General features: G+C 41.3%; 1 protein-coding gene across 1 annotated transcript in view; it reads left to right on the top strand.

Moving 5' to 3' along the window:
- Positions 1-15,436, top strand: part of LOC145769098 (histone-lysine N-methyltransferase 2C-like) — a 52,676-nt gene that overhangs the window by 25,754 nt on the left and 11,486 nt on the right. The window contains exons 42-65 of the mRNA XM_082580692.1: positions 51-115; positions 576-1,122; positions 1,266-1,425; positions 3,229-3,458; positions 3,618-3,763; positions 3,875-4,018; positions 4,344-6,033; positions 7,112-7,292; positions 8,549-8,687; positions 8,920-9,052; positions 9,188-9,288; positions 9,373-9,543; positions 9,846-9,968; positions 10,224-10,455; positions 10,620-10,761; positions 10,902-11,346; positions 11,794-11,880; positions 12,004-12,438; positions 12,694-12,814; positions 12,996-13,100; positions 13,576-13,814; positions 14,028-14,210; positions 14,502-14,606; positions 15,001-15,138. Of these exons, the coding sequence (XP_082436818.1) occupies positions 51-115; positions 576-1,122; positions 1,266-1,425; positions 3,229-3,458; positions 3,618-3,763; positions 3,875-4,018; positions 4,344-6,033; positions 7,112-7,292; positions 8,549-8,687; positions 8,920-9,052; positions 9,188-9,288; positions 9,373-9,543; positions 9,846-9,968; positions 10,224-10,455; positions 10,620-10,761; positions 10,902-11,346; positions 11,794-11,880; positions 12,004-12,438; positions 12,694-12,814; positions 12,996-13,100; positions 13,576-13,814; positions 14,028-14,210; positions 14,502-14,606; positions 15,001-15,138 (6,062 nt within the window). The remainder of the gene's footprint in view (positions 1-50; positions 116-575; positions 1,123-1,265; positions 1,426-3,228; positions 3,459-3,617; positions 3,764-3,874; positions 4,019-4,343; positions 6,034-7,111; positions 7,293-8,548; positions 8,688-8,919; positions 9,053-9,187; positions 9,289-9,372; positions 9,544-9,845; positions 9,969-10,223; positions 10,456-10,619; positions 10,762-10,901; positions 11,347-11,793; positions 11,881-12,003; positions 12,439-12,693; positions 12,815-12,995; positions 13,101-13,575; positions 13,815-14,027; positions 14,211-14,501; positions 14,607-15,000; positions 15,139-15,436) is intronic.

Here is a 15,436-nt window from a genome sequence, read left to right on the forward strand (position 1 = left end):
TATAATGCATGAGTCGTTCACATCCTCATTGCACTTATATCTGTGACCAGGTCAAGCAAGTGGCCAGCAACCAATGATGATTGGCATGGGAACACAAGGATGGCAAAGCCAGCAGGTTATTCTTTTTCTATTGGCATGTGATGTTGTTGCTTATTTAGAGGGCAAAACTGTTCATTATTTAAGATTGCAAAGTAAAATGCGATGGCTCAGCACCCACAAAAAGTTCAACCTGTTGCGGTGCTTTATTAGCGGTTTTAGTTTTGCTGATCAGATTGAAGTCAGTCAGATTTATGGAAATGTGACGCAGTACTGTAAATTTAACTTACTATGCCGGAGCATTGCATGTCTATTGTCTATGGTTCAATCTTCATTGCCATACCATTACCAGCATTGTTACAGTATGTGTGATGAGGAAATAAAACAAAAAATTGCATTATACGACTGCGTTATAATAAGTGTAGTTACAAAAGTGTAGAAAATATTGCAAGAGCTTTATCTAAAATTTGGTACTGTATTAAAATAATGTTTGACTATAGATAGAAAGTTAAAATGTATATTTCTAAATTTCTCTTTAGATGGGACAGCACCCAATGAGAATGCCCAAAATCGAGTCCGTGGATTCTTCTGGGATTGGTTCTTCACAAGTGATGAAATTTCCTCAATCGTTTCAAGCAAATCCTCAAAATATTACTCCTGGTGGGAGTCCCATGCCCATCAGCTCACCAGCTAAACCAGGGACTCTGCAGAGGCAAGGATCAAGTCACGATTCTGTGATGGGAGCCGGGCAGGAGCAGTTCCTCCTTCGGCCGATCACCCCCCGTCCTGGGATGCCACCGCAGCTCCTTCCTCAAGTGGTTAGTCCTGTTGTCCAGATGAACCAACGACAGATGACTCCCAGTCCCATTAGCCCTCAAGCTGGCATACGAGCTCCGAGACATAAAGGAAGTCAGCCAACCACTCCTCAGCCATCCACGGCTACGAGAGACCACTTTGTGGAAATGGCAACAGAAAAAAGCGTTCAAAGAAGAATGTCTGTCACCGAAACTCAACCGACGGTAGCTCCTACTGCCACCGGTGATACATCAAGTAAAGTGGCAACATCTTTATCACAACACCCTCCAGGTATTTAAGACTGTTGATATTGCGACTGCGACGGGTATTTACTATTTAGGCTTTAAATTTTTTTTGAAAAGTTTGCTTGAAAGTGACGTTATTTTAAAATCAGAGTCAAAATATTTTTTATTGAGCTATATCACTTTATTCAGCTACACCACCAGTATCCAGTTCTTTAGAAGTCGAAGGAGTTGTGAAGACAGAAATGCCAGAGAATGCTGCTTTAGCTGCTGGTGGTTCTGGTATCATGCAAGGCACTGTTGGAAGGCCACAGATCAGGGAAGTTTTGCACCGTCACACTACACAACGCAGGTGTGTTTGTTTAGTGGAAGGCTAAAACATCATTTAGCAGTTATATTTAACATTTTGGTACAACAGCTCTCCCGTGATTTTGGTAGACCTAATATGCGCCATTTTGTCGAAAATGACTTTTTTGCATTTTTTTACGTTTAAAGACTTCATGCATCTCCTGACAAAAATTTGTGCCCTAATGTAATATGGTTTTCGAGATAATTGGTGGGTAAAACCTAACATATTCTAATCTGTGCAAGAATAATTTTCTGAAACCTAACATATTCATCTACTCCAATTACGTAACAGGATATCGTCACGTGACAGCCATAATTTCAGAAGCAATTGCAGCAGGCTATTTCACAACATCTTATATCTCTTGAGTTGCATGAAGCGGATTTAAAAGCGTTTGATAAAGTAGATTGGGTGAAAATGTTGTCAAGCACTAATTAAGCTTAATTATGTAGGCTAGCCTAAAAATGTCCATCCAAACACACTAGCTTTTCTTTTCATTAAATGCCGTATCATTTACGTCTCGCCGATCAGTTTGATTTTTCGTAGCCTACTGGTGTACTGATGGCTTAGTTGACTTTACGGTACGCTAAATAACTTAGCTTGCATATGATTATTAAGATTGTAAAGCAGAGGCCCGGGGCCGGGAGTACGCTACTCAGTGTGTTTGGTCATTTTTAATCAACCGTCCCAGATGCTGTGCAGCCAATGTAGTACGGTAGCCTTAAATCAGGGGTGACGAACCTTTTTGCGGTCGCGGGCCACTTTGTCAATTACACATGAGTTATCGGGCCACACAACTTAGCGCTTGTCAAAATTATATGACGTCATAGATTGGAATCGACCAAAAATACAAGGTGAAGTTGGTGAATAGTGTTTAAACAACTTTGCCTTATAGCTTTCCTATTTTCTAACTTTAAACCTTGAAAGTTAGTGTTTAGGGCAAGAAAATAGCAAAGGAAAGGTGTACCAGTGAATGCATAAAACAGCTTTGAGATGTCTTTTGTCTTTAATGATTGAGCGATCGTCAGATCGTTTTGCGGGCCTCACAAAACTCATTGACGGGCCGCATGCGGCCCGCAGGTTCGTCACCTCTGCCTTAAATGAAGGCATGGTTATTAAGTAGGCTACCAGCAACTAATTTTTCGTCAGCGATAGCCTTTAACCGAGCAGGCTTTTTGTGATATCAGCAAAGTCATCTAGAGATTACAGTGATAAAATGATACACAGTTCTGGGAGAAATCCAGAGGCTTACCGGTACTTTAGGTTTGATTTAGGCTTACAAAGCCAACATAGTGTGGTCAAAGTCAACATTTAGCTTATATGAGGCTTTATCATACAAAAACATAACATTAAATAAGCCAATAAGGCGGTTAAAGTCAACATCGAGAGTATATATTAGGTTTTATTATACAAACCTAATACTTTTTTTATAACTAGTTATCTGGCAAAACCAAATATAAGCCATATTTTAATAAACAAACAAAAACCTGGCTCAAATTTCATTCTTAAAAATTTTGTTTGGTTGTCCGCTCCAGCCTTCCAAAAGTCAGCTTCGAGTGTTTTACCTTGTTAATTTTACAGCTATAAACACAAAAAGTCGTTTTTCTCGAAAACTTGAAAATGGCGGATATTAGGTTGTGACAAATCACGGGAGAGCTGCTTTGTGTTCCCAGACAACAAAATTCGTCATTTTACATTGATTCAACGTCTGCAGACGTTGAAACAATGTAAAAATAAAGGACTTTGCTGTCTGGATTGTTGCAAACGATCTTTATGCTGCATAGTCTCACACTGGAAACTATTGTCAAGGTACAAACTTTTGGAGCAACAAACTCTTCCGGGAGGTTCATGGGCTGCGGCAACCACCACCGTCATCACCAGACCTCCACCTCCGTATCCATCTCATTCTCCGTCCCCCTCCTCCACTCAAGGATCGTTTATATATCCACCTAACGTTCGATCAGAACGGTTCAGCGCTCCCAAAAGCCAAGCCATGCAACTGAATGAATCACGCATCAGAGCGGGCTTTAGACCAATGAGTACGGGTTATAGTTAAGCAAAGGGTTTTGGAACAAAGTTTTTTTTTTAGTTTAAAGACTTTTGTTTCAAATATTCTCGTAGCTCTGTACGTAAAAACACATCGTAAACATGAAGTCAATTGTTTTGTACACGTGTAATCAAATTTATTTCAAATCTAGGTGTTATCGCTTCTCCACCATTCTCCGCTAACCTCACATCACCTCTCTTGACATCCCCCACGTCTCCTTCCCCGTCGTTTGGAGTAGAAAGATTCCCAACAAGGAGCAGTGCCTCCTCCGGACCGACTGGAGTGCATCCCATAACTGTGAGTTGCATTTAAACAAACTTGCCCATTTTAAGAAACAACTTTAAATGACTTTATATTTTGTTAACCATTCTCCCAGTTTAAACATTCTCTTCTGCTTTGCCTAATTAGGGCCAAGCGCCAGTGTCGGGAGGTTACATAGAACTGCAGCATTCAAAGCAGCCTGATCCTGCCATCCGCAGAGAACAGATTCTTCGAGCAGGAGCAGGCTTGCCTGTCGCGTCGTCGACCACTTCTCAGCTTGGATCTTCAAAGGTGCGGCACGCACTTTTATGTTTTTTAGGCTACTACAACGTTGCTGTGCTGTCTTATTCTACAAGATTTCATACATGATTTGCAATTAGTGCCAGTGGACAACGTTTCAGATGTTGCGTGACCGTAGCATTTGATTTAACTGTTGTGGTCGAGTAGTGCACGGAACTAACTTCGAGTTCAGAAGTTTTATGAGAACTGCATTACAAGCATGGGCACTTGTGACTAGAGTTGTTGTGAATATCTTGACCATGTTATTTTAACAAAATGACGACTTTGTGTTGACCAATCTAGATCTCACTATGCTCAAACGTATAACTATTTTCAGGACCTCAAGTCGAATGTGAGTATTGCTTCTGCAAAGACAGCAGCACCTACCGCCACCGCGACCACGCCTTTGCTAACTCCAAAGTCGGAACCAATCACGTCAAAGCAAACCAAAGCGTCATCAGCAGCGGTTTCTAACCAAGAAACGGGCACGAAGACCATCACTGTTAAAACAGAACCCGTAGATATTGAACCATCACAAAGTGCAGCTGCGTTTCAACAATCTTCTCCTGCTACTACAACGAAAGCAACAGAGAAGCAAGCGTCAGTCAGTCAATCACCAGTGGTGGATGTTAATGATGATTCTCAGAAAACTTCCGCTGGTGTTGTACCAACTTCTGTCGCCAGTGATCATGGCCTGGAAAAAGATAGTCTTTCAGAAAAAGTAACATCTTCAGAAACAAACCAAACCCAAGTTTCTACAGTGGCAACAGCTGTTGTTGCTACAACTTTATCATCTTCAACAGCAACAGCACCTTCTACTGCTGATTCTAGAACTGAAAAAACACCGGATGCTACTGGCGAAGAAAAAGGTAAAATGACAGATGACAAGGTTGCACCTGTCGTAAGTCAAGAACATAGTTATGTGAAAGCGTCGTCGTCCATACCGACGGATGTGACAAGTTCTTCCACAAGGAGTCAAATATCTGATAAAGATGTATCCACCACAGATTCTGCTACAACTAAGGAGAGATTTGCCTCTGAAGAGTTGAACAAGAGGTCATTATCAACTTCGGATGAGATCATACATGGAGTTGGGATGTCTCCCGACCATGCGACGACGACGACTGGTATTTCATCTTTGGAGAACGGCCAGGAAGTTTGTAATGTGGTGACTGTTGGTAAAGATGGGGAAGCAGTTAAAAAGTCCACGTATTCTCCACCTCCAACGATTAATTCCAGTGGAAAAACATCTCCATCCACGGAGATTTCATCTCACGAGAAACCGGAGACAGCTTCGACTGAGGAACACACTCTAGAGGAGCCCAAAAACAAGAAAGAAGAGGAAAAACAACCTGCAACTGATGTAGAAGATGTTAAGGAGGAAACTAAATTGGCAGAATGCTCACAAGAAAAAGTTGATTCCACTGAAACTGTGGATAAAAGAGATGATGCTGTTGACAAAACTGCTGACTCAGAACATCAATCTGTCACTAAGGCCGCAAGTACTGAACTTGTGTCAGCCGCTGACAGCAAAAGCGAACCATCCGGACCGAATGTGAAGGATAATGATGTGGTTGATGTTATTGCAACCAGCGCAGAAAAACAAATCAATGAAACTCAAAGCACTAGCGGTATAAATAAACCTGAAAAAACAATGCAACCTGACGTTACAATGGCAAAAACCGAAGCGCTCTCTACCCAAACCGCTCTTGCACTAACCGTCGATACATCTCCTGTTGTCTGTACTTCTCCAGCTGTTGATACATCTGCCCTACCTATCAGTAAATCTGTTCCTGCAGCTAGTCAACCCAGTCTTTCAGCTGTTACTTCGCCTAGTGGATCAACTGTTGAGCAAACAACCTCAGCAACAACAATCGTACAATCGTCCTTGTCTCAACCGGAAACCAACTTGCAAACAAGCACCAGTGTCATCTCTCAGAAGAGTGTTGCCAAGCAACCTGAACCACCCACAAACACTTTGCTGACGACGTCGCCGTCCAGTAGCACACAAGCGGACATGACCACTAGTAAGCTGGCACATTGTTCTCGTTTTTCTCTGATGGTTCAGCAAATAGTTTATAAGGACTTCAATTCCATGATCAGTTCAAGTTTGTATTTATTGCAAATCACCCTAAGTAATGTGTAGACACTACCCAACCAGAACATATTTTTTTTTGCATTGATTCAACGTCTGTGTCACAATCAATGTGCAAGGCCTTTCCAAGTCTCTTTCCTGGTAAGAGATAGAAAGAAATCGTTACATTCTGGGGAGAGGTCCCGGGTTCAATTCCCGGACGAGCCCCCAGAATGTCACGATTTCTTTCTATCTCTTACCAGGAAAGAGATTTGGAAAGGTTCAATGACGTAGTTTAATGAGATATTACCGAAAAGCAGTCAATTAAATGGTCGGATAGTCGGATAGTAAGGACTTTAACGATGTTCACTCACAGCTTCTCATGTAACTCTAATTTCGATCACAATTTATATCAGCACCAACTCTCATCTACTTGTATTCTATTACTTTAACTCTCAATCAACAATAATCTCTGCACCTATTACCAACTACTACAACAACAATCTACAACTCATAATAATTACGCAAATTACACCACTATTTATAGCAGGTTGTTCGGTCTAGTAACTTCAAGAAGGTTACGTATTGTTCTGTCAAGTTGCACTACACGTAAACAAGTAAGTTAAAGAAGCTTCCAGATTTGCACGTAGGGTAGAATGTTTTAGAAATACGTCACATAATAAAGATTTCGCAATCAGAGGTCACTACAGGACAGTGACCGATAATAACATATCGCTCAAGAATTCCACAATCAAAACAGCACGTTCGGTCAAGATACAAAGCAGCCCGTCGCGAGGCCTTGCACATTGATTGTGACGGTCTGCAAAGACTTTGTTTGGTGGTCAGATTTGGCCTAATATTATTTTTTATGTATTATTTTTTGAAACGAACGAAAATTTTGAGACGGTAGTGTAAAACGTTAGAAGAACTGCTGGTTTAATTTTAGTTGCGCTCAGTTTGCCTTATCACAGTGTATTGTTTGTGTGAAGTAAATTGCTACTGACACGCGTTTTTAGATGCTGTTCCTGCAGGAGTGCCATCAGCGATTGTTTCTGTGGGACAACCTTCTACTTATCCTCCTCCTATCCACGGAGCTGTTCAGCATCCTCATCAGCAGTCCGGCAAAACAAAGAAGCCTTTGCTTATAAAAGAACAGCCACTGCTCCTTCAAGATCTGTTAGATGAAGAGAAGAAAGAGCAGGAACGGGCAAAGTGGGTCACCAAGCTGTGAAAATTCGGTTGAAGTTTTTGTTGCAAACAAATTACCTGTTTTTTTTCTGTCACATGTTTTAAATGCTGTCAAAACAATGCGCTATTTATGTTGAACGACGTAAGTCAGATGTAGTTTGCTGTCGATGTAATTTCCTTTCTCGTAAATTAGCGAGACGAATAAGGCAAACCGGGGCTTGTTGTCACAAGGGGCGTGTTGTCACAGCAATTTTTTTGTACTTGCACTGATTGCTTCGAGTTTATATTTGTAGCACGTGCTTCGTTAAGAGTCATCTTCATTTTGATGTTAGCAAAGTTAAGAAAAAACAGCAGGTTTAGCTTAAATTCAATTATTATCAAAAATTTGGTGATCGATGTAAATTTCACTAACTTTTCAAAATTATGTGACGCTTTCGTAAGAGCAGTCTGACCGCAAGTAGGAAATCAGTTTTATAGTTTATTATGTTAGGAGTATAGCTGACAGTTTAGAAGTTAATAGCGTGCCTTTTCTAGTCACCATTAAAACTTTTGTCCGACTGCGTACGTCGGGGCGAGTTGTCACAGCTGTGATGATGGTCACAGCTTACGAGAAGCAGAAGCAAAATTTGGTATAAAGTATCGAACCCTTGGTTGATATGTGAAGGCAAGGAAACAAGACCCAAAGCAGTTGTTGAATTAATTTCAACTTGTTTATAAGCGTAAATTCCACGTAATAAAATTTGATTTTGTAAGGCAAACCGGGGCGTGTTGTCACAGGTTTGGGGTTTTTCGATTTGTGCTTTTGCTATATACAATGCAAGTGATTTGGTTATATCATTCGTACGCTGTCCACTTACACTTCCTTTTGCCACTAGTTAAACTTTTTAATCGCAAAAGAATTTCAAGAAAATCAAATTTTTGTAAAAAAAACAACATTGTGACAACACGCCCCATGCTTTGTGACAACACGCCCCGTGCTGGGGCGTGTTGTCACAATTTTTTTTTTTACAAAAAATTTACAATGATATAACCAAATCACTTGCATTGTATAGAGCAAAAGCACAAATCGAAAAACCCCAAACCTGTGACAACACGCCCCGGTTTGCCTTATAACATTTTATATTTCGCTTCAGCAATGCAAGCTTTTGATCTTACTACTGTCAGGCCTGTCATCACTGTGCAACAAGTAACTTGTAACATTTTTTTTAATCAAGTAAAACTACCGGATGACATCTTTCACTGCTTATTTTTATTAACGTTGCACTGCGTTTCCTATGCAGACGTGAAAAGCTAAGTCAAGCAATGATGCAGCAGCCCGGGGTGATCTATCCACTTCCTGCAGTGGATGTTGACAAGGTCGAGGTTGACAAGGATCGGATATTGCAGGCCAAGGTGAAAGTGCTTTCAGAAATTAGTCAGGTGGGTGTCTATCTATCTATCTTTATCTGTCTGTCTATCTATATTCTATATACTCTCTTGTTCCCCGTATTGCGAGTACAGTTGATAATATGGTTTACCGTTGCGTGCAGAGTAAAGTCAGTGTTTTTTTAGTTTAATATTATCCATTTTATATTATCGCATATTTTGCGCGATTGTCACATAACAGCTGACCACACATCAATTTTTTAAGCAGCTTGTTTAAATGTGCCAGGTTATAAAAGGCAACGCCACTACGCCAGCGCCACCAGATGGCGCTAATCAGAGCGGCCAAATGACCCAGCATCCAGTAGGACCAGCGACTTGGCACCACCCTCCCACTGGTCCTCATGCCATGCATGGACAAGGTACTTTTTGCTACTACAACATATCCAATAATTGTTAAAATGACAAATTGAAGTAGTTGTGACTCGAAACATTGCTCTTCGTCTTTTTGTATAATGACGCGTTGATTTTCTTTTAAACGTTTTGTTTTGTCGAAGGTATGCTGAATCCACCGCTCGTCGGCACCGATGCTGAGGATCAACAACGACGGTCAGCGCAGTATGAAGAATGGCTGTATCAGCATCAGTCGTTGTTGCAGGCAAGTTCTTTTTCTTGTTCTAAATCACGTGCAGATGGTATTTTTGATAAGAACTGTTCACTGATCGCTACGTTTGCTGAACAGATACAAGTGAAAGCTCTGGAGCAAGCTGCCAAACAGCATCGTTCCACCAAGCAAGCTCTCACAAAGAAACAACGTCAGAGCAAGAAAAGCGGAGAATTCACACCGATCGATGCTCAAACGCTCAATATGGTCAATCGGCAACAGCTGGACACACAACAGCAATTGGATGAAGTGGGTGCTGTTGCTGCTATGGGATCACTAGACTCAATATGTTCGCAATTTATTATAAATTTGGACTCAAGAAGCGACTTTTAATGGGCAATTGATTCTCAGTCAATTTTAAATTCCGTTAAGCTTACGATTGCTAATGATAGTGAATGCTGATGTTTTGGCAAAATTTTGGCTTTCATTATATTCTTTTTTTGACTCGTCATACTTCAGTCGAAATTTTCTCTGTTTAACATCGTGATTGTCATTGGTGGGTGTGTGTGTCTGTTATTTTTTTTAATAAAGGTGTTTATCCTTGTGGCCAGGTTCGGAAAGAGCAAGTCCGCCATTCAGAGCTGGTACACAGCTACAATATGAAGCATGGTACGGTCCAGTACATGCCCACTATGGCTGGTAACGCTGCACCTATGTGCGCCCTTCCACAACAGGTTGGTGGCCCGCAACAGCAGAAAACTTATACAGTATTTCATTTGATATTTGATTATGTTATTTAATTCTACGCCACTTTGTAAATGTTTCTAAGTTGCGATACTCTGTTTTACTTCCCAGCTAGTAAAAAGTGTCCTTTTTACAGCGCTTTAACATCTGACAACGTTCAAACGATGTAAAAAAAGGCAACTTTTACTAACTACGGTAATGTTTTTCTTAGCGCTAACCCATGATTACCTTTTATTTCATGTCAGCCCTCCCAACCGGGGGAGATGCCCCACATGGTTCAACCACCGTTTCAACGACCCCCGCAACCGCATTCCATGATCAGGCAACCATCTGTTCCCGGTAACCTGCCGCTTCCCGGTTGCCAACAAACAAACAGTCAAACACAGTCCAGTTTAACCCTAGTTCTACCGTCGTCTCACCAGACCGTCAGCTCTGCTAGTGGCGGTGTAGCAATAACAACTCCCGTGTCATCTGCATGTTAGTATTGCTTGTATATATTTTTAAGTTGGTTCAGTTGCACAGAAAATAAAAACCAATTTGTAGTTTTTTGCGTGGGTTCTTCAGTTCTTTGTGCGGAAGACATCCCCGTTTGTAAGTTACAACCACCCACTGATATCAACGCGATATTTTCATCTGTATAGTGGTCTCTTTCTCGCAACAAGCTCCTCATGCCCAAGCGGCTCCATCGATCACGACACAACAGAACGTCCCAGGTGGGATGCCCATGCAGCATCAGTCGCAAGAGGCGTTGTTAGCCCAGCTGCAAAAAATTCCAGGAGTGAGGTAACAGCACGTTTGGAATCTAACTTTGCTAATTTAGATTCTGATCACAAGATTTGTTAATTTTTAATTCTTAGACGTTATTATTTGCTCTCTGATGTTCCAAAGAAAGATAATAATCAATCAGAGGATGATTTCTTCAGACAAATGAACCCGGCACAAATCCAACAGTTGGTGATGCAACACGGAGCCGTGATTTCAATTCCATCCACATCTTCCTATTCTGCTCCGTCATCCCAGCCTCATCCTCCTGCCGGTTCGCCAAAGCAACTTCTTCCTCCTGGCTCTATTGTTCCTGGAAGCAATCCTAGTCACTTAAACACTCAAGTCATGATCCCAATGTCGTTTGGGGTCCGGTCCACGGCCCCCGGTCAAATTGACCCTCTTCGTGGTCATCTGCTGCCAGCCCAAGTGGCGTCAGTGAACGTCAATGTTGGAGGAAACATGGCGACTACACAAGGATCTATGATGAGGCCAGGAGGACATCCGGGAGCATCGTTTTCCTCTGGAAATAACATCGATCCAGCATCTTTCATGCAGATGCAGCACATGGTTGGACAACCTCAATTGCCGATGCAGCTACCCGAGGTAACTAACATTGAATCAATGCTTCTATACGTCAAATTTGCTTTGTGTGTACGATAGCTAGTTATCATTCATTCAGGTGATATGTTGCATTGCTCAGCTAAAAAGATTGATACGGCTTTGGTAGAGAGTTTGTCTTGTTGAAACCACAGGTATACGAAGCCGAGTAACGTCATCAGATTTAACATATTCACGTTTATTTTAACAGTTTCGATATAAAAAAGCTACATTGAAACAAATTACACATCGAACGTTTTGGACATCACATGATGTCCTCTTCAGGAGTAACATAGAGTAATTTTATCTACATCTGAACAAAATACAATGGTTAAATATTAAATTTATCAACAGAAAAAAAAACAGAAACTGCGCAGTGCTTCTGACTAGCTCAAAGATGCTTATGCTTCTGACTAGCTTAAAAGATATTTTTTGTTACTTTTGGTTCATCAGAAAAAGCCAAAACGACGAAGGAAGAAAAAGAAAGAAACCACAACCGGAGAGAACGTGACGATTGATCCGCACTTCATTATGACGCAGGTGTGTAATCCACATATGATGCGCATAGAAATAGGAAAACCCTTCCAAATGAGTTTAAACGTTGCTCAAAAGTTCAGTGAAAAAATAGTCATTTTTATGTAACTTTTGCATCATGTTGTTCAGGGAATGATGAGCGAAAACCCGGTTATGCAAATGACCAGTGCTGGTCTGCAAGCAAGATTGACGACGCCCACCCCTATGCTTATGACGTCATCCACGACGTCACCATACAATAATTTGCCGACGTCTGGTCTGAGGCCGCCTTTTGCGACGCAACATGCATCAGTTGCCATCGAAACCCCTCCTCGTCAACATGGGCCGACATTGTTGTCTTCCAACTCTTCAATGCCTCCTTTCCCACTCGCTTCTCATGTGACGACACCGTCTCCTTTAAGCTCTTCAGCTCCGACCAGCAGCACACCTAAAATGGTTTCTACACCACAGTGTTTTGCTCCGGCTTTTTCCAATTCAGTGCAGTTTTCTGCCACGCTAGGTACCCCCGCTCAAACTACACACTCGATCATAGCTGCGTCAACCACATCTCAACAAAGTAATCGGGTATGTCGTTGCATGAGTCAGTCTAAAATATGAAACAACTGTTTTTTTATGCATGCGAAATATTCATTGAAGCGTCGGTTCGTAATTTACAGAAATTCTTGCAAAGTTGGTCTCGTTTCCGCATTCGTGTTTTTTTTATGCCACGCATCCTACAAGCAAGTCATTCAGTCTTAAAGTTTTTGGAGAATTATCTATCGCTGTTTTGTCAAGATGGAAAATAATGTCACGTGACTTGTTACAAAAATGCTTTTACAGCCACCAACGGATACCACCGGCAGTGCCCCCCTCAATGCCGTTGCAACCACTGTATCATCCACAAGCATCGCTTCAACTCGTCCACTCAGTGGATTCCCTGCCACCCCTCAGCCTGGAGAAAGTATGTTGACGTGATTTATGTTTTTTTTGCTGCTTTTACTACTACTTGTTTAAATGTTTTTGAAATTCTCTTCATGAAAATAATAGCGCTTTTTGTGAAGATGGCATGATTCTACACTACATGCTAACGTGCAACATCTGCTTTCGGAATTGATTTGTTTATGTTGAAATTAATTTTTCAGCCGCAACCGAAGTAGTTCGATCGGCTGGTGGCGCTAGAGGAAGCTCGTCAGGTCTGCTCGTCGCTCAACAGCCAGTTGCTGCGAACACCATCAAGAAAGAATTTGGTACATAAGTTTATATTGACATTGTGGTTGAGTTGTGTTTCCGTTTTTATGTGATTTTTCAATGATGTCAACAACTTGTCTTGAACAAAGGCATAGTTTCCAGCTGTTTGTTTACGGATAAATACAATGTAAATGTATTAATCTGGTTTCTCATCATACTGCACAGTGCACACGCTCTTATGAGCCAAGAGTCGCCAAATTTATTTCAAGTGATCTCAATTTTCAAAAACCCCAAATTTACGAGCGAGCCCTTACGATGCATGTAAGCATATTTTGTAGTCCAAGTTTTGCGTTAGTGGTGGAAATAGTAAGATTTTATGTACTTTTATGTATGAAACAACATACTCTTTATTCTTTACCTTGGGTTGCGAGCGATAGTTGGAGGCCATTGCTATAGATCACGTTTTTACTTTAATATTGATACTATTCCCTAAAAGCTTGATCTGTTTGTTTTTATCTTTGCTGCTATTTTTAGACTCGTCTCAAACGCATTTGTTGAAATCCGAACTATCGACTCACTTTCCCTCCTCCGCCCCCGGAGCAACTCCCCCTCGCTTCAGCGGGCTCACTGAGTCCGAACTTGAAATCATCATGGCCACGGACCCCGATTCGAGGTCGACAGCCACCACCCCAGACAGCGTGAACCGAGCCGCCCCATCCCCTCAAAGCAATCGCCCCCCTTTGATTGGCACTCCAAACACGCCCGACGAAACAGCAAAGCGTCCAAAGAAAGAACTGGTTATGTCTGAAAAGGTAATTTTAGAAAGTTCCAATCACGGCATATGAGCCCACAGCTGGAATTGTATGTAATGTAGAAGTGATGTAAATTTATGTTAAATCAAACCGAAAAGGAAGACACCTAACTTCTAACATGCATATTGCATACCTCATAATCATACCAGTACATTAACCTTCATATTCTTGCAGTCGCTTTCTCTTATTGATGACACGATAACGAACGTCATCAGAGATGGAGTTGACTTTGAGGGAAGATTAGAAGCTGCCAAGGCTACTGGGACCCCTGCTGTCCCTCCGGCGTGGATGAGAGACCCAAAACCAACAAAGTTTCCACCAAAGCCCCCTACCCCGGTATCGCAAATGCAACAAAAGGTATGTGTTCCTAAGCAATGATATAATAAAATCAACCTCTTTATACAAACACACCAATTGCGTAATCTTTTGAATAAAGCCGCCATTGGACAAGCATGTAAAAGGTGAAAATGATAAATACTTGATTTCAAATGTCGTGGATGAGAAAATAGGATGACGTGAGCGGTGTTTTCAACAACCGGCTTATGCCAGTCGGGCCAGGTTTGTATTATTGGAAAGCGAACGCCTTACCCGCTACGCCATCCCATGTACTTGTTTTATATTTTCTCAACGTGTTGTGTTTTTGCGCAGCCTTTCATGCAGATGGGAGGGTTCGGTCAACCAATGTTTCCTCCCCATTCCCTCAACACCAACCATCAAGAGCTGTTGCGTTACATGCTGAAGACTGGAAATGGGGTGAGGATTAGTCTTGCTGTGTTCATTATTTATATATTATAATTGGATTTGGCTAGTCTGTTTGCAAGATAACAGCTGCTTTACTTCAACAAGTTGATCAATTGACATTACATTACCTTGCACCTTTTGGTCTTAAACTAACTTAATAAGTTAGATCTGTCGTTTATGCTTGTATTTTTTTAGAGTAAATATCGCACTTTGTATACAGTACATTGTTATTAATGGTGGTTGGCTGGCCGCCTTATGAGTTTACTGCTTCATTTTTCTTGTTTGCAGCGTGCGAAGTCGGTCGTTTTTACATTGATGAAACATCTGTTGACGTTAAATTGAAGTAATAAATAGTCGACCTTGTTAAACACTGTAATTTGTTAATGAAATAATTTGCCATTTTTAGCCTCCTCCTCATCATGCTGTCCCATCCTCTCCTATGGGACTGAGCTCTTTTGGAGGAGTCGAAAAGAAAGAATACGACATGAGTCCAGATCACTTGAAGAAGCAAATGGAGGTGATGGGAAGTCCATATTATTACAAAGTACGTTTGCCAGATTGCGTTTTTTCGGTCAGAGATTTTTGAAAACAAATTTATTTTTCAAGCACAGAGAGTAGATGTGGGAAATGTAAATTATGGCTTCAACTGGTGAAAAAAAATACCGAAGTTTCATGTTTTTATTACGTGACTCAATTATCCACATTCATACTTTTTGCAACTCCATGGTGCATTGAAAACATTTTAACCATGAATTGATTTACACTGCTTAGTGCTTCTTCGTATTATGGGGGTTTATAAAAGCCCATACAACCCGCTCGGAGCTTAGTGGTTTGGGTATTCA

This window comes from Aplidium turbinatum, chromosome 4, assembly GCF_918807975.1.
Source record: "Aplidium turbinatum chromosome 4, kaAplTurb1.1, whole genome shotgun sequence".
NCBI classification, from domain to species: domain Eukaryota; kingdom Metazoa; phylum Chordata; class Ascidiacea; order Aplousobranchia; family Polyclinidae; genus Aplidium; species Aplidium turbinatum.